This window comes from Pan troglodytes, chromosome 6 (genome assembly GCF_028858775.2).
Source record: "Pan troglodytes isolate AG18354 chromosome 6, NHGRI_mPanTro3-v2.0_pri, whole genome shotgun sequence".
NCBI lineage: Eukaryota > Metazoa > Chordata > Mammalia > Primates > Hominidae > Pan > Pan troglodytes.
In genome coordinates, this window is record NC_072404.2 from 6,801,560 (window position 1) to 6,825,634 (window position 24,075).

The window sequence follows — 24,075 nt, forward strand, 5'->3', positions numbered from 1 at the left end:
CAGTCTATTTCTTTTCTCAGTTTGTCTGTTTCTGCCCCTGGGATGTGGGGAGGGACTGGGTTTGATGGTTCTTGTTGGCAAGCTCTGTAGCACAGCCTTTGAATGGTAACCTGTCCTCCAAGACCTTGAGGCCTCAAGTGTGCCAGGCACCTCTTTCTGTAGGGCACCATTTCCACTTGGAAAACGGACTGAATTACAAGTTGCTTGATGGGCAGAACATTAGGAAAACTGATGCCTTTCCTCAGGACACAGTTTTCATCGCTGCTTCTGTAGCTGAAGGCAGGTGCTGGCACCAGGTCACAGACGATAGCACACACACCACACTGTTTTGCACCTGGCTTTTCCCCAGTTACCAAGTGTGTCCCGTAAGAACCTTTTTGTTTTTAACAGCTGTTTTTGTCCATTGTATGCACGGCTGGATCATGTTGATTCAAGCAGGGCCCAGCTTAAAGGCCTTTGTTTCCTCTTTTTTATTATAAACAATGCTAACCTATAAGAGTGGGCTGACCCTGTAAATCCAACGGAGGAGTCTTCGGACCAAACCGCTTTCAAACCCCAATTCTTAGAGCCAAGCCGTTTCCAACCCTGCATGGCTAGGGCTGGGCCTCAGGCCCCGTTTCTAACTCTGAGTAGGATTTGGACCCCGTTTCCGCAGCCTGACAGGGCTGGAAGCTCTAGGCCGACCCAGTTCCCCCTTCCAGCAGGACCCGATCCTGGAGGAGTGAGCCGTCCACCCAGGCACAGCCGCAGGTCCCCAGCCTCGGCCAGGGAAGGACCGCAGGTGGCCTTTCAAAGAGGAGGAACGCCCCTCAGCGATCCTAAGAGGTTGTTTTTGTTTGGAGACACAGTCTGGCTCTGTTACCCAGGCTGGAGGGCAGTGGTGGGATCTCGGCTCACTGCAACCTCCTCCTTCTGGGTTCAAGCAATTCTCCTGCCTCAGCCTCCCGAGTAGCTGGAATTAGAGGCGCCTGCCACCACGCCCAAATCATTTTAGTATTTTTAGTAGAGACGGGGTTTCGCCATGTTGGCCAGGCTGGTCTCGAACCCCTGACATCAGGTGATCCGCCCACCTCGGCCTTCCAAAGTGCTGGGTTTACAAGCGTGAGCCGCGGCGCCCGGCCCTATAAAAATATTTATAATTTAAACATTTTACACATTGACCTCTATAGGTCAATGGCTGCTCTTACACCGCGCGCGTGGGGAGGGTCCCACCCCGGGACGCTGCCTGCTCGGGGTCAGCCGCCGCCGCAGCCTCAGTTTCCGCGCCGCGCCCCGCCAGGCAGTTTGGTGCCACCCGCCATTGTGGCGCGAGCCAGTCCCGGCCCCGGGTCACATGCCGCTCCCGGGCCCGCCTTGGGCCACGTGTTGCCTGCGGACCCGCCCCTGGGTCACGTGTTGCCTGCGGACCCGCCCCTGGGTCACGTGTTGCCTGCGGACCCGCCCCTGGGTCACGTGTTGCCTGCGGACCCGCCCCTGGGTCACGTGTTGCCTGCGGACCCGCCCCAGGTCACGTGCAGCCAGCCGGCGCGCCCGCCCCCGATTGCCCGCGACTCCTCGCGGGCCACCGTAGAAGGGCGTCGGGCGGCCGTCGGGACGGAAGCCGGGAGGCGCTGCCGACCGCGCCTGCGACAGCGTCAGCCCTGCGCGGAGCGCCGGCCCGATGGCGGCGGCGGCGGCGATGGCCGAGCAGGAGAGCGCCCGGAACGGCGGCCGCAACCGCGGCGGCGTCCAGCGTGTGGAGGGCAAGCTGCGCGCCAGCGTCGAGAAGGGCGACTACTACGAGGCGCACCAGATGTACCGGACCCTGTTCTTCAGGTACCCGCGCCCGGCCCTCGCCGCAGCCCAGCGACCGCCCCCGCCGCCTCCCATTGGCCGCGCCGCCTCGCCCCGCGCCCCCATTGGGCCGCGCCGCTGCCCGTCGCGGGGGCGAGCTGGAGCCAGGGGCCGCGGGTCGCCCGGCGGAGGGTCTGGGCCGCGTCTCCGGGGTCTGGCCCTGTGTGGCCCGGCGCCCCCGTTCCCTCGGCCTCTGACTCCCGCCTCGGCTTCCTTCCCCTCCCCTGCGTTCCTCCTCGGCCTTCCCCTACTCCCAGCCTCCACCTGTTCCCTCCTCCGTCCCCACACGCCCCTCGGCCTTCCTCTGTCTCCTCGGCCGCCTCCCGCCTCGTCCTTCGGTCTCTTTCTCTCTCTCTGGCCGCCTCCCCCGCCCCACCTTGGTCTCGCTCTCTCTCTCTCTGGCCTTTAAATCCTTCTTCCTTTGCATCTCTCTCCCCGGCCTCTCCCGGCCCCTCGTCTCTCTGTCCTCGGCCTTTCCTTGCCCCCCGCCTCGCTCTCCCTGGCCTCCCCCTGCCCCTCGTCTCTCTCTCGCCGTCCTCCCCCTGCCCCTCGTCTCTTTTTTCCAGCCTCCCCCTGCTCCCTCCGTCTCTCTCTCCCCGGCCTCCCCCTGCCCTCACTCCCGGCTCTCTCCCCTGCCTCCCTCTGCCCCCCGCCTCTCTCCCTGTCCTCCCTCTGCCCACCCCCCGTCTCTCTCTGTTCCTGCTGCCCCCAACGCCGGCTCTCTCCCCAGCCTCCCCCTGTCCTCGTCCCTTTCGGCTTCCCTCTCCTAGCCTCCACCTCCCCTGGACCTCCCCCACCTCTCCCGTAGCCTCCCCAACTCCGCTTCCTTCCGCCGGGCCTTCACCTGCTCCCCACCCCATATCTCCCTGTCCCAGATCTCCCTGCCCGGCCTCCCCCTCCCTATTCTCCGGCTCCACCGCCCCTCCCCCACCTCCCTCCACCTTCCCTTGGCCCCCACCTGTTCCCCTCCCCGTGGCCTTCCCAGATCTTCACCTTCCCCCCCGGCCCCCCGCCTTTCTCTCTCAGGCCTCCCTGCCCGGCCTCCCCCTCCCCTTCCTCTGTCTCCACCCCTCCGGGCCTCCCCCTTGCCTCCCCCACCTCTCCCCCTGGCCTCCACCTGTTCCGCATTCCCCCACATCCCTGCCTCCCTCCTCCTGGCCTTCAGGTTCTCCAGCCGGGCCCTACACCGGGCTCCGTAGGAAGTCGCTGGCGTTCCTCTCACCGAGGGTCCAGGCTGAGGGTGAAACCGCTTCTCTGTTGACGCCGCCCGGCCTGCCGAACCGAGTCAGCCGCCTCTGGACCTAGGCTCGGTGACACCTGCACGGCCGGTGTAGCCTGGAGGGCGAGCGCGAGCAGAGCTGGCTATGCTGGGTTAACTGCACGCCCCTCGGGACTGTGACCGCTTGGAAGTTCCAGGCTGCTGCGTGGCTTGGTTGATTCTCTTCAGGACTGCTCTGTTCCAGTATTTTTGCTGTCATACAGTTACTGCAGAATGTTCAGTTGTTCTGTGTGTGGCATTCTGTAAATTATGCATATCAGATTATCCTTATGGTTTAGGTCGGGGAACAGTCTGGCCAGTCACTAGGAATTGGGTCTGTTTTAAAGATCATTTCAGAGGATTTAGTCTTTTCCATGGGGTACCTTTACTTCTAAACTGCCACAGGGCCGTGAATGTTTTGATATTGTATTTAAGGGCAGTTGGTCTGGCCTTTATACAGTTTGGGCCTGGTTTTCAGGGGTTTTTTCCTTTTAATAAACTTTTTTTTTTTTTTTTTTTTTGCGACGGAGTCTCGCTCTGTCCTCTGTCCCAGGCTGGAGTGCAATGGTGGGATCTCGGCTCACTGCAACCTCCACCTCCCGAGTTCAAGCTATATTCTCCTGCCTCAGCCTCCTGAGTAGCTGGAATTACTGGCGCGCACCACCACGCCCGGCTAATTTTTGTATTTTTACTAGAGACGGGGTTTCACCATGTTGGCCAGGCTGGTCTCGAACTCCTAACCTCGCGATCCGCCCACCTCGGCCATCCAAAGTGCTGGGATTACAGGCGTGAGCCACCGCGCCCGGCCAGTAGACTTTACTTTTTAGAGCAGTTTTTGGTTTACAGCAAAATGGAGTGTGGTGTGTCCTGAATTCCCCCTTTGGACAGCCTCCTGCCCCACAGACACCCCCGCCGAGTGGAGTCCCTCAGCGACCCATCACCCACATCGGGGTGCATGCCTGGTGTGTGGGGGGATGAGGAACCCCATGAGAGCATCACGCAGTGCAGCTCCACTCCCTGAAGACCCTCTGCTGGGCCTAGATTTTAAATATTTTCTTTCCATAGCAAGTGGAATTGTTACCTGGAAAACTCTGGAGGTGCCACTTTGGTTGTAGTTTGCTAGTTCATGTTTGAATTAAACACTGTCTGTCGTGCCCAGCCTGTGCCTGCGCCCCGCTGGCTGGAATGTAGCCTGGGTAAGCGAGTGGCCCGCACGCAGCGGTGCCACGTGCTGGTGAGCCCAAGCGAAGGTGGACTCAGCAGCCCCAGCCACGGAGTAGATGCCATTTCGTTGCTTAAAACACTTGTTTGTGCCAGGAAATGAGAAAAGAGGAGTGTTTGTGTCGGTAGTTGTCAATCTTAGCTGACCTGAACGGGCTGGGATGAGGTCCTGGCATCTGTGTTTAGTGTTCACATTGTTTGTACGGACACTACTGAGCAGCCCGGGCTCAGGACAGTGGATGTGGGCCCCTGATCGTGGGCTTATGAGGAGACATCTTACATGACCTGAAGGGCAGCCTTGTTTCCAGAATTTTCTATTAACCTCAACGTAGTATAAATACACACCAGCCAGGCTACATCGCATTTTACTGTTGTGTTGTAGATGCTTTTCTTCTTTGAAAACTGAGCTGCTTAATTGGTTTAGAAAGAGATTCGCGTTCCTCCTTAGATGGAACTACTAATTTTATCTCTGGAAGAAACAAGTCTTTGATGCATGACGTTTATAGCAAAACGTTTTTAATGCCGGTTGAATTTGTCACTGAACATTTAGCAGCTCCCAAATGGCACGGGTTGTGATAGCGCCTTCAACCCGATTGTTCTTCAGGGATCAAGGCAAAGGTGTCAGGAGGCACTAAACCGTACAACGCGAGCCTTCCCGTGGGTAGAGGGGCCAGCCATAGAGCTGTGTGATGGGGAACTTTTATGCTGTTCAAGATTCACCCTGATGCCTGCCGTGCCTAGGAATTTGTATATAAATATTTGCGCAATTTGCCGGGCGCAGTGGCTCATGCCTGTAATCCCAACACTCTGGGAGGCCGAGGCGGGCAGATCACCTGAGGTTGGGAGTTCAAGACCAGCCTGGCCAACATGGAGAAACCCTGTCTCTACTAAAAATACAGAATTAGCTGGGTGTGGTGGCGCATGCCTATAATCCCAGCTGCTCCAGAGGCCGAGGCAGGAGAATCGCTTGAACCCAGGAGGCGGAGGTTGTGGTGAGCCGAGGTCACGCCACTGCGCTCCAGCCTGGGCGATGAGAGAAATTCTGTCTCGATAAATAAATAAATATTTGCCCAGTGATTAACCAGCAAAAATGGATCTCCCCCGAAATAAACACAGTGTTCCTTGTTTTGAGCCACTTCTACGGTGACGAGGGATTTGTCAGTTTTGGTTTTCAGTGATGAGTCCCTGGTCAAGGGTGAATTTTCACAGTGAAACGGGGGGTGATGAGCATTCTGCTCCCTTAAGCCCTCTAGACAGCAGGTCCTGCTGGCCGCATGTGACATCATGAGGTCACCTGGCAGGGGCACGGTGTGGCTTAGCTCGGAAAGCCTGGGCTTTGGGGTCACACGCCACCTCTTAGGGGGCCCGGGACACGTTACTGAACCTCTCAAACCTTGGCTTGGAGCCTTTCAAGCCAGGAATGAAGACTGAGTCAGCAGCGGCAGCTGTCACCTCGCTGTCACCCACTGAGACACCGTCGTTGTCTTTCCGGGGTAGAATTCCGTGTGGATTCCCAGCTCTGCTTCAGAGTACTCCATGGGTGTGTCGCTGCCAGAGAAGTCACATTCCCCAAGTTATGCTTTTTGTTTTTTGAGACAGAGTCTTGCTCTGTCGCTCAGGATGGAGAGCAGTGGCGCGATCTCAGCTCACTGCAGCCTCTGCCTCTTGGGTTCAGGCAATTCTCGTGCCTCAGCCTCATGAGTAGCTGGGACTACAGGTGCCCGCCACCACGCCTGGCCAATTTTTGTATTTCTTGTAGAGACGGAGTTTCACCATGTTGGCCAGGCTGGTCTCGAACTCCTGACCTCAGGTGATCCGCCCGCCCCAGCCTCCCAAAGTGCAGGGATTATAGGTGGGAGCCATAGCACCCAGCCATTTTTTAAAATGCTTTTCTGTCAATAAATATATGTAATTGCACATTTACATTTAAATATTTATGTAAAATGTATAATTTGGTGAGGTCTGACATGAATGAACTATGACCAGTCAAGACACAGAAATACCACGGCACTGTGGGGCTCTGCAACCAGGCCTCCTCGCCCCTACTCCCACCCCACCCCACCCCATCCCCGGCACCTGTGCATCTGCGGGCTGCACTTAGGTGAGGTGGCGTTTCCTGGAGTTTTACGTATGTGGAATCACAGTGCGCACTTTCTGTCTAACCGCTTGAATTCATTCACCACGGAGGCTGGGAGACTCCTCCTGGAGCGTCCGCAGTTCCTTTTATCGCTGAGTGGTTTTCCCTGTGTGTCTCCAGCACAATCATTTATCCCTTCAGCTGTCGGGTAAATTTACCAAAAGATACTGTTTGTTGACTTATTTTTAAATATTCTTATGTTTATTTTAGCCTCGGGCAGGTGTGCAGGCTTAGTTGATTTATTTTTAAATATGCTAATGTTTATTTTAGCCTCAGGTCTGTGTGCAGGCTTGGTATATAGGTAAACTAGTGACTAGGGTTTGTCGTACAGATCATTTCAGCACCGGGTACCAAGCATGGGTACCTGACAGTTTTGTTAAAATGGTTTTCTGAGCCTCTCCCTCTTCCCTCAGGCCGGCCCCAGTGTGTGTTGTTCGCCCCTTTCTGTCCCTGTGTTCTCATCATTCAGCTTCCACTTGTAAGTGGGGAAGTGCAGTGCCCGGGATTCTGTCCCCGCATTAGTTTGCGAAGGATAATGGCCTCCAGCTCCATCCAAGTTCCTGCAAAGGGCATGATCTCGTTCCTTTTTATGGCTGCATAGTATTCCGCGGTGTATATGGACCACATCCTCTTTATCCGTCTGCCGCTGACAGGCCCCAGCTTGATTCCATGTCGGTGCTGTTGTGAGTGGTGCTGCAGTGGGCATTTGAGTGCGTGCGTCTTCATGGTAGAACCATTTAGAGTCCCCTGGCCATAACCCAGTAGTGGGGTTGCTGGGTCGAACGGTAGTTCTGTTTTTAGTTCTTTTAAGAATTGCCAGACTGCTTTCCAGGATGGTTCAACTAATTTACACTCCCACCAGCAGGTACAAGCGTTCCCGAGATGCCATTTTAACTCACAGCCACAGCAGTTGAAGGTGAAGGAGAGGGAAGGAATTGGGAACCCAACAGGTTGGTGTCCCTGGATGTGTGCCCCGCAGAAGTCGGGCAGCAGTTCCTGGTTCGTGTGGTTACGCTAGAGAGAAACTGACCTTGCCCCGTGGACGGCGCGAGTTATGGGCGGCCGACCTTGCCCCGGGGATGGCACGGGTTGTGGGCGGCCGACCTTGCCCCGTGGACGGCGTGAGTTATGGGCGGCCGACCTTGCCGCCCGGGGATGGCACGGGTTGTGGGCGGCCGACCTTGCCCCGTGGACGGCGCGAGTTATGGGCGGCCGACCTTGCCCCGGGGACGGCGCGGGTTGTGGTCATCACCTGCTTTCTCCAGACTTCTCCCTGCTGGGACGAGGAGTCAGCTCCCAGGCCAAATGGATTATTGGGGCACTTCGGAGCCACCATCCAGGTCTTGAGGAGCCTCAGCCTTGGCTGTAGTATTTGTAGATTGGCATTTAGAAACTTGGTGTGGCTGAGACCGCAGCCCAGGAGGCTGTGACCTGCAGCAGCCGCCCCCCTGTCTGCCCGCACGGTCGTGGGTCTGGCTCTTCCTGCCACTTGGCTCCTCCTGCAGTGTGTTTGCGTGATTTTTTTTATTGCGGCCTCTGACCTTCTTTTGTCTCTTCAGTCATCTAAAGAGATTTTTAAAAGGAAAATGGTCTAGTGTGTGCTGTGCACACCGTAGCCCAGGGCGTAAGAGGAGCGTCTTGTGAAGGAGCTATACCTGCCGGCTCAGGTCCCTTCTCGGAGTGACTCCTGGCAGAGCAGAGCAGTCCTCAGCCCTCCTTACAGGCGCGTCCAGCCAGCCCTGCGTCGGGGCGTGAGTGTGCTTTAGCTCGCGGCAGTTGGCGGAGGGGTCCTTGTGAAATCTCCTCTGGCCCCGTCCCGAGGCACCTGTGTGTGTCTTGAGTATTTCCTCTTCATCCTTCACGTATCTCTGACAGCTGAACGTGCAAGCCAGCTTCCGTCTGCCAAGAGAGAAGGGCGGGATTCGCCCCATGAGCTCGGTCTTTCTTCATTTGACACCGACAGTCTCGGCCACTAGTTCTAATGCTTGCGTTTCTGTGTTCTGCTTTTTAATGTTTTTGTAAGAGAAGAGCAAAATCAGCTAGATTGTTTGCCCAGACACTTTGCTCTGTGGATACAGATGTTTTGGCTGGCAGAGAGCACCAGCGCTCGCTGACTCTCAGCGCCTGTCAGCAGGCAGAAGCCGTTTCCCTATCTGGAAGGCATGTCTGGGTGTCCACACGGCACGGCCAATAGTGCGCAGCGTGCAGAGCCAGGCCGGGAGAAGGCCCGGCCATGCCCAGCTGCCCCCCACTCTCCCCAGCCTCGGGCTTGAGAGGGTACCTGTCCTGGCTTAGTCACCTGGAAACCAAAATCCTTCGCAGCTTCCAGAATTCTCCAGTACAGGAGGAGAAGCCGTCCACGTTCAGAGCCGCCTTAGACGGTTTGCCTGTCACCGGCATTCCTGGACCTGGAAACGGGTGCCCCCAGCCAGGCCGGGGACCACTGTGTGCCCAGAATTCTCCTCCCGTCCTTTTTCCCCTTGCCGGGCTCCCAGCTGCCCAGGGAAGAAGGGAGCTGGCCGCAAGGCACAGTCCAAACCAGGCCGGGGGCCGTGACCATCGGCAGTGCCCCCCAGAGCAGGCTCCTCGTGCAGGAATATGGGTCACTGCCTTCCAGGGAGTCCTTTTTTTCTTCTGGTTTCTAAGTCGCCACCTCTTGCTTTACCTCAGATAGAAGCATCCAGAACGCTGTAGTATCAGCAAAGCAGAAGCTGATGTGGTGCTTGCTCAGGGTCGGTGCATGTGGTTCTGCCCACGGCCCCACCGGCGGCATCGTGAGGCCGGGCGTGTCTGGGAGCTTGTTTTTCCAGAGTGCCCTGTGCCAGACGGCTCCCGGCCTCCTCTGAGTCAGTCATGTCCCTGCAGGACTGGAACTAGGATGGCCGGTCACAGAGTCAGTGGTCCTGTCGAGGCTCCTGCTGTGGTGTTGGGGTGGGTCTCCCTCCAGAACCTTCACTGTGCGGGGAGCACAGCAAAACCGGAGGCCTGCCAATGGCCTGCAGGCTGACGGGGGTGCGGGGGCACTTTCTCTCTTGGGTGCAGGCTTTTCCCTCCTGGTGCCCTGCCTCTGTGCAGCACGAAGGGGTCTCCTGTCGGGGGAGGGCCTGTGTGCCGGGCTAATGAGATGCCCGGATGTGGCGGGGCTGTCTGTGTTTGGGGTCCCTGGCTGTGGTGCCTTCTGAAGAGGAACCCTTTTCTGTGGTTAACTGAGCATCCAGCCCTTTGCGTTCTCGGCTGGCCTTCCCGTCCTGGCAACACCAAGGTCATTCTGGTCCTCAGTGGCGTTGCTGTGTCTCTTTATCACCTCCACTGCAATTGTTTTTTGTTTGTTTGTTTTGGGGGGATGGCGGCTTGCTGTGTCATCCGTCTAGGCAGTGGTGCAATCATGGCTTACTGCGGCCTTGACCACCCGGACTCAAGCAGTCCTCCCACCTCAGCCTCCCGAGTAGCTGGGACCACAGGTGCATACCACCATGCCCAGCTAATTTCTGTGTTTTTTGTAGAGACAAGGTCTCACTATGTTGCCCAGGCCAGTCTCAAACTCATGAGCTCAAGCGATCCTCCTACCTCAGCCTCCCAAAGGGCTGAGATTACAGGTGTGAGCCCCCGAATCCGGTGTGCATTGCTGTTTACTTAGTATTTTTCTTTAACTAGATTTATTTTTAAACAAGGCTTTGTCCAAGGACATTTGGCTTGCAGGCACAGAGCTGATTCACTCGTTATGTATCTTTTGATAATAAGGCAGCGATCATTAAGAAAAACGTGTAGCCGATGAAATAACATGTTCTGGGCCCCACCACTGGACTGGGAGGTGCAGCGCATCCAAGCAGAGGCTGCCTCCTGCCCTCCACGCCTGCTGCTCTCGCAGGCAGGGGCTCTGCTGCTTACAGCAGTGCGGCCATCTCGGCTTCTCTCCACATCGTCTGTCACGCGCTGGTCCCCACCATACCTCTCGCCACCCCGTGCCTCTGTCCCTGTGCGGCCTGAGGAGCTCCAGCTTTCCCTGCCAGCGGTGCTCTGGGAGTGGGGACGTGATGCAGGGCGAGCATGATGCAACGGGGCACCCCAGACCCTTCCCTCCCGTGGGGGGAGGGGTGTGGCACACAGAGGGGCAGAGGGCGGGGACACGCCCCGTGGGGGAAGAAGGTGCTGTCACAGCCGTTACTGTCCCCCGTGGGACCCCAGCCTGGAGCCCCCCATCCTTTGGCTCCTGCCTGTGGCCGCTCAGCTCTCAGGTGGCCACATGCACATCCCCTGCTCCTTCCCTGCGCACCTGCCCTGCCCAGTGGCCTTTCTGGTCCCAGCTACTGAAACCGGTGAGCTGCTCCAGGGTGAGGCTGCTTTCTGGCTCCTGGTGTGTTTGGACACAGATAGGCCCTTAGTGTCCAGAGGCGCCCCATGCAGCCCTCATGGTCAGCAGGACACCCAGGATAGACCCCCTCCACGCAGCACCTGGGCCCTGGGAGCGGCTGCTTTTAGGATGCAACCTGTTCCTGGGCGCTTTGTTTTTAGCTTCTGACCTGGAGATGAGCGGGGGAGTGCGGTGGCGAGGGCACGTGGGCGCGGCTCACGGTCTCCTCTCTGTGGCAGGTACATGTCCCAGAGCAAGCACGCGGAGGCCCGGGAGCTCATGTACTCGGGAGCCCTGCTCTTCTTCAGCCATGGCCAGGTAAGCCGTCTTGCTTCCTCCTGCGTCCCTTTCTGCTCCGGGCAGGCAAGTGGAGGTGGGAATGACCTCCCACCTCCACTGATGGGCAACCTTGCGCTGCCCTGGGCCTCGGCCACTGGGGCTGTGGGTGGCAGAGGGGCCCAGAGTTCCCCCTGGCTTGGCTGCTCCACTCTCAAGGCTGGGGCTCTGCGCTGCGTTTGTGCACGATGGGGCTGAGAGGGCGTTGTGTTGGTATAAACGGCCCTGTCCATTTTCATGTGATTCTCGGCCAGGAGCTCTCTTTTTCGGCGGCATTGCCGAGGGACGTGGTGCTCAGAAGAGACTCCTCAGCACCGGCCGCACTCTGGCTTCTGCTGGAAACCCAGCCTTGTCTTTGCTGTCCTGAACAGGTCAGGGCTTTGTTCTTGATTCTTGTGTGTTGCTTTCTCTTGTAGCAAAACAGTGCAGCAGACTTGTCCATGCTGGTCCTGGAGTCCCTGGAGAAGGCGGAAGTGGAGGTGGCTGACGAGCTGCTGGGTGAGCATCCGGCCCTTCACCCCGGGACCCTGTGACAGCGGCCCCAGTACGCCCCTCCCCGGGTCTCTGCGCTGTGTTTCGTGTCTGCGTTTGGGGGTCTTGTGTGCTGTGGGGTGAACTCTGCTGCAGAGGCAGTTCCCACCCGGTCTCAGTGAGCCAGGCCCCCTGGCTGACCCTGGCGCGAGCACACGGCAGGCTGAACAGGACCTGCTGTGATTCGTAGGCAGGGCATGACTGGGGCCCTGTTCTCTCCACTGCTCCGATGGACAGTGGCCTCCCCGCCAGCTGGCAAGGTGGGGCACCACTTTGGCTTGTCGGCCTGTCCTGTCGGGTGACGTGCGGTTGGCAGAGCCCTTCTGTGAGCTGCCCGGCTGCGAGTCCCACTCCTAGTCCCTGCTGCTCTGGGAGATGCCCTGGGCCAGAGCCAGGTACCCAGAGCGGCCACAGCTGTTCCTGGACTCCAGCTCCCCACGGCACCTTCCCCAGCCCCCGCCTCGGCCAGGGCATCCGTCCTTCCTTCCTCGCTGTGCTCTGGGGCACATGGCGCTGGCACTGCGGTGGGCAGCTCAGTGTGGTGGTCCACGGCTCACTCAGGGACGCCCAGCAGGTTCCTCTCCCTGTTAAGTAGTTGCGAATGGAAATCCACTTCTGTGGGGCATGTGGGACAGAGAGCCGGAGTGGCCGTGCGTTCCTCTGATGAGGGTCTGTGCTGTTTGCAGAAAATCTGGCTAAAGTGTTCAGCCTGATGGACCCCAACTCTCCTGAGCGCGTGGCCTTTGTGTCCAGAGCCCTGAAGTGGTCCAGTGGGGGCTCCGGGAAGCTGGGCCACCCCCGGCTGCACCAGCTGCTGGCCCTCACCCTGTGGAAAGGTAGGCCTGGGGCCAGGGCAGGCATGGGCACCTCTCTGTTCTCGGCTTTGATTTGCACCGTGCGTTCCAATACATCAGGGTCGCCCACCAGGGCAGGGATGGGGTTTCACCCTGTGGTCACGCGGGCCGGTCCATGGAGGCCCATGCGCCATGCTAAGCCCGGGATCAGAGCCACTGCACCCGAGAAGCTGCGAGAAGGGGGGCAGGCGGCCGCCTCTCCAGGCCTTCCCGTGGGACGTTCTGACCCTCAGGGAGGCAGCCGTGCCTTCACGGGGCCTATGCGTGCTGCTGCTCCTTTCTGGAACGTTCTTTCCAGCGCTGGGATGGTGCTGTGCCCTGTTTTTCTCCTTTACGCTGACCTCATCTTCTGATGAAGCCTTTGCGGGGATTAATCACCCTGTGGTGGGGTCTGGCTGTCTGCGTGGTGTGGTTGGTGTTCTTAGTTCCAGGTCTGCAGCTCTGAGGCGGGAGTGGTGCTGGGTAGATATTCATTGAGTGACTTGAACGAGGTGCTAATGGGGGTTTAGAAGCGTCCTCCCCAGGGCATTCCCTGGGATGGCAAGTGGCCCCAGCGCTGTGAGATGGTCTCCTTCCTGCCGTCAGGCGTCAGGAGGCCTGCTCGGGTCTGCATGTGCCTGGGCTTGGCGGGTGGGGAGGCGGCACCCAGGGCAGCCCCCGCATTGGAAGCTCTAGGAACTTGGATCTAGGCTGAAGGCCTTTGCTCTAAAGTTCCGGGTTGCTGAGCTTGGAACAGCTCCTCCTAGACACAGCGCGGCGCGGGAGCAGCTGCATGAGGGCCCACGTACTCTGCACACGTCAGCAGCCCATCCGACCTTGTCCCTGGTCATGCAAAACGCACGCCCATCCGACCTCCGACCTTGTTCCTGGTCATGCAGGTTCCGCCTGGGCTGTGACGGGAGGCTCGGCGCCCTCAGGCACCTGGCAGGCTTTCCCGACCTTCTCCCTGAGCGACAGGAATGGGAAGTGAGCAAATCCAAGTAGAATTAGGAGGCTCTCCTCAGAGGAGCCTGGCGGAACCCGGTCCTGGCTGTGTGCCGAGTGGCGGGGCACCCACAGGGAGATGAGCCAGTGCCTATCTCTCGCCTCAGTCTCCCCGTGGTCGCCTCCTTCCTCAGAAGGGGCTGGCCCAGGCTGGTGCCTCCTTGGCCCCTGGAGCATACCTGCTGCCGCCTTCCCTGGCCTCTGGCGACAGCAGGCCTCCCGTACTCCACCTGTCCCCCAGCCAGCATGGCTCCACACAGAACACGGCCGCAGACAACCCTCCTGTGTCCTGCATAGCGAACCACCGCTCTGCGTGGGCCCCACTGCCAGGTTAGGGAGGCAGGAGCTGCCCCCACCCCCTGCCCGGGAGCTGTCGTCTGTCTTTCGGATGAGTCAGGAACAAATGCGTCAACACTGGGTGGCCGCCCTCGCTACTCCTGCGCACGGGCCCTGTGGGGAGAGCCAGGCAGTGGGTGGCGTGGGACAGGTGATGCCCATGCCCAGTGCTCAGGAGACCTGCATGGCAGCTCCTAAGATGGGTACAAGCGATCATAAGGAGGGATGTACGTGTCTCATCTCCCCACCCACCACGGGATCAGGTTGAGGCCGTCCAGGGAGTGCGTGGGAGGGCTGCGCTGGGCGCATCTGCAGAGATCCCCTGAAGAGGGGCCCTGGCTGCCTCCCACTGGGGTAGGTGCGGGCCCAGGTCCCCGACACCGTGACGGTGCTGTGGGACTTTGATGGACCTCACCCGGGGAACCCAGGCCTGCTCCACGGCAAGGTGGCCACGCACTGCCTCTGCAGTCCTGAGCACAGGCTCCATACGGGACCTGAGGCCTGGGCTCCATGACACTTGTGCTATGTGCTTCCCTGGTGCTTCCCTCCTGGGGATGAAATCACACCCATAGGTAAAGGTTTGGGAGTGGAGGGAGACAACAGGAGACAAAGCAAGGTGACGAGGACTCTGGCAGCCACAAAGGCAGCGGGAGGGCCCTGGAGGCTCCTGTTGGGCAGCGCAGTCAGGAAAGGGCCCACTAGGTGGGAGAGGCAGGTGGCTGGTGAGTGCTGAGATCTGCACCACGAGAAGGGCTGGGCTCCCAAGGCATGCATGGGGCCTGGGAGTGGAGGGAGTGAGAGCGGGTGTTAGGACGGGGTCTGGGAGTGGAGGGAGTGAGAGCGGGTGTTAGGACGGGGTCTGGGAGTGGAGGGAGCGCGAGCGGGTGTTAGGACGGGGTCTGGGAGTGGAGGGAGCGTGAGCGGGTGTTAGGATGGGGTCTGGGAGTGGAGGGAGCGCGAGCGGGTGTTAGGACGGGGTCTGGGAGTGGAGGGAGCGTGAGCGGGTGTTAGGACTGGCCTGGGAGTGGAGGGAGCGTGAGCGGGTGTTAGGACGGGGCCTGGGAGTGGAGGGAGTGCGAGCGGGTGTTAGGACGGGGTCTGGGAGTGGAGGGAGCGCGAGCGGGTGTTAGGACGGGGCCTGGGAGTGGAGGGAGCGCGAGCGGGTGTTAGGACGGGGTCTGGGAGTGGAGGGAGCGCGAGCGGGTGTTAGGACTGGCCTGGGAGTGGAGGGAGCGCGAGCGGGTGTTAGGACGGGTCTGGGAGTGGAGGGAGCGCGAGCGGGTGTTAGGACGGGGTCTGGGAGTGGAGGGAGCGCGAGCGGGTGTTAGGACGGGGCCTGGGAGTGGAGGGAGCGCGAGCGGGTGTTAGGACGGGGTCTGGGAGTGGAGGGAGCGCGAGCGGGTGTTAGGACGGGTCTGGGAGTGGAGGGAGTGCGAGCGGGTGTTAGGACGGGGTCTGGGAGTGGAGGGAGGGGAGCGCAAGCGGGTGTTAGGACGGGGTCTGGGAGTGGAGGGAGCGCGAGCGGGTGTTAGGACGGGGTCTGGGAGTGGAGGGAGCGCGAGCGGGTGTTAGGACGGGGCCTGGGAGTGGAGGGAGCGCGAGCGGGTGTTAGGACTGGCCTGGGAGTGGAGGGAGCGCGAGCGGTTGTTAGGACGGGGCCTGGGAGTGGAGGGAGCGCGAGCGGGTGTTAGGACGGGGCCTGGGAGTGGAGGGAGCGCGAGCGGGTGTTAGGACGGGGCCTGGGAGTGGAGGGAGCGCGAGCGGGTGTTAGGACGGGGTCTGGGAGTGGAGGGAGCGCGAGCGGGTGTTAGGACTGGCCTGGGAGTGGAGGGAGCGCGAGCGGGTGTTAGGACGGGGCCTGGGAGTGGAGGGAGCGCGAGCGGGTGTTAGGACGGGGTCTGGGAGTGGAGGGAGTGCGAGCGGGTGTTAGGACTGGCCTGGGAGTGGAGGGAGCGCGAGCGGGTGTTAGGACGGGCCTGGGAGTGGAGGGAGCGCGAGCGGGTGTTAGGACGGGGTCTGGGAGTGGAGGGAGTGCGAGCGGGTGTTAGGACTGGCCTGGGAGTGGAGGGAGTGCGAGCGGGTGTTAGGACGGGGCCTGGGAGTGGAGGGAGTGCGAGCGGGTGTTAGGACGGGTCTGGGAGTGGAGGGAGCGCGAGCGGGTGTTAGGACGGGCCTGGGAGTGGAGGGAGCGCGAGTGGGTGTTAGGCGTGGGAGTGGAGGGAGCGCGAGCGGGTGTTAGGACGGGGTCTGGGAGTGGAGGGAGCGCGAGCGGGTGTTAGGACGGGGTCTGGGAGTGGAGGGAGCGCGAGCGGGTGTTAGGACTGGGCCTGGGAGTGGAGGGAGCGCGAGCGGGTGTTAGGACGGGGCCTGGGAGTGGAGGGAGCGCGAGCGGGTGTTAGGACGGGGTCTGGGAGTGGAGGGAGTGCGAGCGGGTGTTAGGACGGGGCCTGGGAGTGGAGGGAGTGCGAGCGGGTGTTAGGACGGGGCCTGGGAGTGGAGGGAGTGCGAGCGGGTGTTAGGACGGGGTCTGGGAGTGGAGGGAGCGCGAGCGGGTGTTAGGACGGGGTCTGGGAGTGGAGGGAGCGCGAGTGGGTGTTAGGCGTGGGAGTGGAGGGAGCGCGAGCGGGTGTTAGGACGGGGTCTGGGAGTGGAGGGAGCGCGAGCGGGTGTTAGGACGGGGTCTGGGAGTGGAGGGAGCGCGAGCGGGTGTTAGGACTGGGCCTGGGAGTGGAGGGAGTGCGAGCGGGTGTTAGGACGGGGCCTGGGAGTGGAGGGAGTGCGAGCGGGTGTTAGGACGGGGTCTGGGAGTGGAGGGAGTGCGAGCGGGTGTTAGGACGGGTCTGGGAGTGGAGGCAGTGCGAGCGGGTGTTAGGACGGGTCTGGGAGTGGAGGGAGTGTGAGTGGGTGTTAGGACGGGCCTGGGAGTGGAGGGAGCGAGAGTGGGTGTTAGGACGGGCCTGGGAGTGGTGTGTGTTCATGAGCTGTTGAGGGTTGGTCGTTGGGTCAATGTGGTGAGAACATCAGGCTGGTTTCTGCTGTTGATCTACGTCCGAGGTGCCCTGGCCTGGGCCCTGATTATATTGCGCCCTGTAAGTTGCTTCTGGTAGGTGAGAAGGGTCACATGGTAACACTAATTGGTTATCACAACGCACCAATGTGCGGTTGGATTAAGCAGCTCCAAGAGCTTGGAGAATCAAGGTGTTGCATAGCTGAGTGACTTTTCCCCGTGGATCTGTTGATTTGGTGCTGCGTGTGAGGCCTGGGCTGGCTCTGAGTCCCTATCAGGACCTCTGCCTCTGGGCTCTGGCTGGGCTCTCCTCCAGGGCGGGCAGGTGGGCTAGAATTAACATGGAGTGTCTTTCCCCCTTTCCTGTTCTGTGTTATATTCGTGAAATGTATTTACATTTTTCTGTCTTTCCTTTGCAGAACAAAACTATTGTGAGTCTAGGTATCATTTTCTGCACTCAGCGGACGGGGAGGGCTGTGCCAACATGCTGGTGGAGTATTCCACGTCCCGCGGCTTCCGCAGCGAGGTGGACATGTTCGTGGCCCAGGCCGTGCTACAGTAGGTGTCTGTGGCTCTTCGGGGTCTCGGCTTCCATTGCTGCCTTGGCCGGGCGGCCGTAGAGCAGGTCCCCTTGTCCCCTGTCCGAGCCGAGCTGCAGGATAAACTGAGTTCACTCTGGGCAGAGCCCACAGTGCACTTGTCAGCACTTGTCAGCCTGACCCATGATTTTTCATAAGTTTAACCAATGTTAAGAAGTATTTTAGAAACTCCCCCTTTCCCGACGGGCACTGGAGTGCCCTACACACGCCCCTCGCCTCTCACCCACTGCCGGGAGGCCCTGTGGTCTCTGCTGTACTCGGGCCTGCCTCGGCCAGTTCTTTCCCGCACTATCTGGAAATACGTGGAATTGTGAGCATCTACCCCGCGGCCCCTCCCGCCAGCTCGCTGGGGCGTCCTGCAGGCTGGGCTCTGGGCGCTGTCTGCTCCTGCGTGGTCCCTTCCGCCAGCTCGGGCGCTGTCTGCTCCCGCATGGTCCCTCCCGCCAGCTCGCTGGGGCGTCCTGCAGGCCGGGCTCCGGGCGCTGCCTGCTCCAGGGGCTGGCCTTCGCTTCCTTTCTCACGAAAGCCTTATTGTGCCCGTCATTTTCTTCCCACAGAACAAATATGGATTTCAAGGCGGGCGTTGGGGATTTGATGTAGGATTTGGGGACAGACATCCTCTGACCTCAGTGCTGCCCGCCGCGGAGCTTTGCCAGGAGCTGGCGTCCGTGACTTAAGTGAAAAGCTGGGTCAAACCCAGAGCTCCCTGGCTCTGTGCCACGCCGTGTACGTTTTCTCTGGGCTGACAGTGGCCCTGCCCCTGGGGCGCTGAGCCCTCCCTGTGGGTCCTCGAACAGAAGCCAGGGTCTGTGCGGCACCCACCAGCTGCTGGGCCGTGGCGGAGTGTTCTGGTGCGGGCCAGCACCTGACCGGTGCGGGCGGCCTCAGGAGAGGAGAGCTTGCTCAGTGCGTCACGTAGTCAGGGCTCAGGCTGGCGCCCGGCTCCAGAGCCTGGTCACATTCCCAAGCTTCATTCTCTTCACCTGTGAATTGCAGGCTTCCCTGGTGTGCCCTGCACATGAGGGAAGACACACGTGAAGCACTTGGTCCCTCCATGGCCTCGGGCCGCGGGAACCGTGGGCGCACGAGCTTGGAAAGGACATGTCGGAGGCTGGCGCCTGTGCGGGCAGAAGCTGTGTCCTCCAGCCCTTCCACCACCAGCATGTTCTCATTTCCAGGTTTCTCTGTTTAAAAAACAAAAGTAGCGCATCGGTGGTCTTTACGACGTACACCCAGAAGCACCCGTCCATCGAGGACGGGCCTCCGTTTGTGGAGCCGCTGCTTAACTTCATCTGGTTCCTGCTGCTGGCTGTGGACGGGTGCGTCTTGGGATCCTGCAGGGGGAGGGGGCTGTGAATGTGCAGGTTGTGTGTAGACGTGGTGGTGTGGATAGCTGTGTGGGTGTGTGTGCAAGTGTAGCCATTGTGTGGGTAGCCGTGTGGGTATATGCATAGGGTATGAGTGCTGGGTGTAGACGTGGCATGGGTGTGTGTACAGGTCTGTTGGGTGTAGACATGGTAGTGCGGGTAGCTGTGTGGGTGTATGTGCAAGTGTAGACATGGCGTGGGGGAGTGTAGGTGTTGGGCCTCTGGTAGTGTGGGTGTGTGCAGGTGTGGCGTGGTGTGGGTGCAGACGTCTGGGGGGTTGTGTGCGGGTGTTGGGTATCCATGTGTGGGGCTGTGTAGACGTCTATGCAGGTGTGAGTGCAGGTGTAGACGGCGTATGTGCAGGTGTTGTGTGTCTGGTGTGGGTAGTTGGGGTGCGTGCAGGTATGTGTGTTGTGTCTAGACGTGTGGGTAGCTGTGGGGGTGTGCAGGTGTGTATACTGGGTATAGACGTGGCATGGGTTGCTGGGTGTGTGTAGGTGTTGGGTATTTGCAGGTGAGTGTTGGGCGTGGTGTGTGCAGGTGAGTGTTGGGCACGGGCATGGTGGTGTGTGCAGGTGAGTGTTGGGCGCGGGCGTGGTGGTGTTTGCAGGTGAGTTGGGTGTAGGCATGGTGTGTGCAGGTGAGTGTTGGGCGCGGGCGCGGTGGTGTGTGCAGGTGAGTGTTGGGCGCGGGCGCGGTGGTGTGTGCAGGTGAGTGTTGGGCGCGGGCGCGGTGGTGTGTGCAGGTGAGTGTTGGGCGCGGGCGTGGTGTGTGCAGCTGAGTGTTGGGCGCGGGCGCGGTGGTGTGTGCAGGTGAGTGTTGGGCGCGGGCGCGGTGGTGTGTGCAGGTGAGTGTTGGGCGCGGGCGCAGTGGTGTGTGCAGGTGAGTGTTGGGTGCAGGCATGGTGGTTGCAGGTGAGTGTTGGGTGTAGGCGTGTTTGCAGGTGAGTGTTGGGCGGGGGCGTGGTGGTGTGTACAGGTGAGTGTTGGGCGTGGGCGTGGTGGTGTTTGCAGGTGAGTTGGGTGTAGGCGTGTGTGCAGGTGAGTGTTGGGCGCGGGCGTGGTGTGTGCGGGTGAGTGTTGGGTGTAGGCGTGGTAGTTGCGGGTGAGTGTTGGGCACGGGCATGGTGGTTGCAGGTAAGTGTTGGGTGTGGGCGTGGTGGTGTGTGCAGGTGAGTGTTGGGCGCGGTGGTGTGTGCAGGTGAGTGTTGGGCGCAGGCGTGGTAGTTGCGGGTGAGTGTTGGGTGTAGGCATGGCGGTGTCTGCAGGTGAGTGTTGGGCGCGGGTGTGGTGTGTGCAGGTGAGTGTTGGGTGCGGGCATGGTGGTGTGTGCAGGTGAGTGTTGGGCGCGGGCGTGGTGGTATTTGCAGGTGAGTGTTGGGTGTTGGCGTGGTGGTGTGTGCAGGTGAGTGTTGGGCGTGGGCATGGTGGTTGCAGGTGAGTGTTGGGTGTAGGGGTGGTGTGTGTAGGTGAGTGTTGGGCGCGGGCGTGGTGTGTGCGGGTGAGTGTTGGCGTGGTTGCAGGTGAGCATTGGGCGCGGTGTGTGCAGGTGAGTGTTGGGTGCAGGCATGGTGTTTGCAGGTGAGTGTTGGGCGTGGGCGTGGTGGTGTGTGCAGGTGAGTGTTGGGTGCAGGCATGGCAGTTGCAGGTGAGTGTTGGGTGCGGGCGTGGTGGTGTGTGCAGGGGAGTGTTGGGTGTGGGCGTGGTGTGTGCAGGGGAGTGTTGGGTGTGGGCGTGGTGGTGTGTGCAGGGGAGTGTTGGGTGTGGGCGTGGCGGTTCCAGGTGAGTGTTGGGCGCGGGCGTGGTGTGTGCAGGTGAGTGTTGGGCGCAGGTGCGGTGGTTTGTGCAGGTGAGTGTGGTCCTGTCCTGCTCACCCAGCACATCCCTGTGTGTCTCTGTCCCAGTGGGAAGCTGACGGTGTTCACTGTGCTGTGTGAGCAGTACCAGCCATCCCTCCGGCGGGACCCCATGTACAACGAGGTGAGGGCTTGGGGCTGGGGAGGGAGGAGGGGATCCCACGGTCTGGGTCCGCCCGCTCTGAGCCCGCTGCCTGTGCCTTGCAGTACCTCGACCGCATAGGACAGCTGTTCTTCGGCGTCCCGCCCAAGCAGACGTCTTCCTACGGGGGCCTGCTCGGTAAGCCGGGGCGCCCTTGTCACACCCACTCCAGCCTTGGGTCGGTGTGGGGTCAACGTCTCTGCCCAGGCAGGTCCAGTGCGGTCCTTCACGTGGAAGTGGTTTTTTGATCTTTTAAATGTTTCTCAGTTTACTTCTGTTAGTAGGAAATTAGATTTCAGAGTTGAGAATTCTGGCACGGTGGCTCCCAGCCCCGTCTCCACTCCAGGGCTCCCCATCCCTGAGGTGTCTTCCATTTCCTGGCAGGGATCACATCGCGTGGCTGGCTGCGTGCTCCCCCGTCTCTCTGTGCGCCATGCTAGGTGGCCTCCGTGAGCCTGGTGTGCCCGGGACGCTGCCGGCCGTCGTGCTGGGGCAGGCAGTCCTGCCGTGGCTGTGGGGTCGCGGCGGGGCGGGTGTCTCACTGTGGGTGGTGGTTCATGGCACCGCGGGACAGGCCCCTCACTGAGCCGCCTGCCTTCCCAGCGTCACCTGTCTGGGCGGTGTGAGGTGGTGACCTCTCCCCACAGATGTCTGCCGCGGTGCAGCTGCGTCCTTTGGCAGGCCCCGTCCTCCCTGGATGCCCCCCCAGACACCCTGGCCCTCACCGTGCCCCGTGACACAGGCGCCTCCACCCCAACACCCGTCAGGAGCGCCCTGACTCTTCTGACTCTCCAGTCGAAACCGCAGCCTGAGGTCCCGTTCCACAGAAGCGCCGTCAGGGCGTGTCCTGAGATGGGGTGACGTCGTGGATAAGAGAGGGTGACACTGCCAATGCCGTGTCTTTGTATTCAAAGAACACGGTGTAACGTCTCGTTTGGGTTCAGGAGACTTTTGGAGCTTTGGCTTTGTACGTACAGAGTAGTTGTTGATTGGATAAAAATCAGATGACAGTGACCGCAGTTGGCCCCTGTGGGAGCAGCCGTTGAAGCTTTGGCACATCCAGTTGATTCATGTGTCACTGTAGGGCGCAGTGTGCTCTACAGCCGCACTTCTCTGCTGAAAAATCTCTTTCCGTGAGGTGGTGTTGGTTCTGTAGGTCCCTCCGTGGCTCCTGTTGGTGGGTGTGGAGGGTGGTTCTGTAGGCCCCCGTGGCTGCTCCATGGCCCCGTTGGTGGACGTGGGAGGGCGGTTCTGTAGGCCCCCATGGCTGCTCCGTTTTTGAGTATCTCTGTGGTCGTCGGCTCCCTGGCCTCCAGAGTGTCCTGTCCCGGGGTTCTGGGTCGTAGACAGTAGCGTTGTGAGGCTTTTGCTTGTTCCATGGGACACTGGGACACCTTGTGAGACGTTTGTGGGAAGGAGGGGCTTGGGGGCCTGTGGGAGGCTGCCCAGGCCTGACTGCCATGGTGTTTTTCTTTCCAGGGAACCTTCTGACCAGCCTCATGGGCTCCTCAGAGCAGGAGGATGGGGAGGAGAGCCCCAGTGACGGCAGCCCCATCGAGCTGGACTGAACTGGCCAGCAGGCCACGTGGAGACACCACGGTCGACGACGGCTGGAGGGACGTTTCAGAGGCGAGTCCTGGGTGGCTCCTCGCCTTGGGGGCTCCTGGCCCTGAGGCTGGCGGTGGCCGCATGCCGGCGCGTGTCTGTTTCTGTGCGGCGGCTCAGGGTGGCGCCGCTGCTGCTCGCTGTGCTGCTGTGACCCAAGAGTGGGGCGTCGCCCCTCCTGGCCGCCGCGTCCCCCGAGATTGACCCACAATAAAGCACAGGCCTTACCGCGGCGTCACCCTCTCCCACTCCTTTGTTCTGGGTCCTTTCGCGAGGGCTGATGGGCGGCACAGGAGGCCCGTCCTCAGGGGGGCTGCGCACATCACGCTCCTTGCCGGGCGTCCAGCACAGCTGCGGTCACCAAAGCAGGTGCTGGCCCTCGGACCTGAGAGCCCAGCCAGGGCCCATGTGGCCTGCAAATGGGAGCGGCTGTTTTTGAACACGGGGTCATTCTGCAGTCAGGACGAACCGGTCCCCGTCGCAGACAGAGTGCACGTGCCCTGCGCCACATCCTCACGCTCGGTGGAGGGGCGCGTGCGGCGGGACGGTGCCTACGGGTACTTGCAGCTGTGTCCCATGTGGCATCCCAGAGCTGCGCCCTGCTGGTCTCTGTGAGCGCCATGCTGCTGTGCTGGAAATGCCGCTTTAAAAAGGGATACCGTGGGACTCTGCCCGTCTCTTTCATAACGCAATATTTATTTGTATTGGGTGATGATTGATTCTTTCGACCTAACATTTTGGGTTTTAACCAAATAACCGGTCCAGGAGTGAGCAGCTCCGTTCTGTCAGATGCTACTCCAAATGTTACCAGAACAATGACAAAAGGGGAGACGCTCTATTTTTTCACAGTTAAATGACAGTTGTAGATTGATACGCAGTTGTGCATGGGAAGGGGAAACGCACAGCTTTATTTACTGTAAAGTGGAATTTAAGGAAGGCTTGTGTGAACCGTTGCGCATAAATAAACCCTTTCTACCGGGCTGTGCAACGCTGGTCCTTTCTTGGGCGCTGGTGTGGGGGATCTCTGCTCTCAGGGCTGTGCCTGGGAGCCCCCAGAGGAGGCATACCCTGTGGCCAGACTGCCCGTGCGTGGACGGAGCAGAGGGCTATCAGGAAGTCACGTTCACTCGGCTGTGATTTTAGAAATAAGTTTTGTGTAATTTCATCAAAATTCGTAAAAATCAAATCCACCAGGTCTGGGTGTCACAGCCTCAAAGAGCAGGCCCTTGGGCTGCAGGGGAGACAGTGGCGCAGAGCCCCGACCCTGTCCTAGGTGCTGACAGGACACCCGTCCCTCCCGTGTGGCACTTGCTTTGAGCAGCGAGTTCGATCGGAGTGACCAAGGATTTTGCGTGCGGCGTCACTCGGGCTTACCGTGAGACGGCAGGAACAGCCGGCCGGAGCCCCACAGGCGGCCCCTCGTGGCCCGTGCTGAGCCTGCGCCGCGGCGTCCGCCTCTGTGTGCCTCAGGACTTCGCAGCGGAGTCACGGTCCGTCCCTGTGCCTGCTGCCAGCGAGGGGATGCCCTTCCCCACAGCTGTGTCCACGCGGGGAGGTGTGGACAGCGAGTGAGCGACCACCTTCTGTGCCTGCGCACCTTGCCTGGTTCAAAAAATTCTTTCCCCCCATTAGAAAGTTGTTCTGTGGTTTTTAAAATGT

General features: G+C 60.3%; 1 protein-coding gene across 6 annotated transcripts; it reads left to right on the forward strand.

Moving 5' to 3' along the window:
• Positions 1–1,482: 1,482 nt before the first annotated feature.
• GET4 (guided entry of tail-anchored proteins factor 4) lies at positions 1,483–23,397 on the forward strand. Of its 6 annotated transcripts, none has more exons than XM_518924.8 (9): positions 1,483–1,815; positions 11,040–11,118; positions 11,553–11,634; positions 12,354–12,503; positions 17,268–17,406; positions 18,626–18,766; positions 20,718–20,793; positions 20,877–20,949; positions 22,291–23,397. In XM_518924.8, the coding sequence occupies exons 1-9, from the start codon at positions 1,661–1,663 to the stop codon at positions 22,377–22,379; spliced, it is 984 nt and encodes a 327-aa protein (XP_518924.3). In that variant the 5' UTR covers positions 1,483–1,660; the 3' UTR covers positions 22,380–23,397. The 6 variants fall into 6 exon arrangements, with proteins under 6 accessions (XP_518924.3, XP_009450759.1, XP_009450761.1 ...); XM_009452484.5 differs by lacking the exon at positions 1,483–1,815 and adding an exon at positions 1,921–3,340; XM_009452486.5 differs by lacking the exon at positions 1,483–1,815 and adding an exon at positions 1,921–3,295.
• Positions 23,398–24,075: the final 678 nt, after the last annotated feature.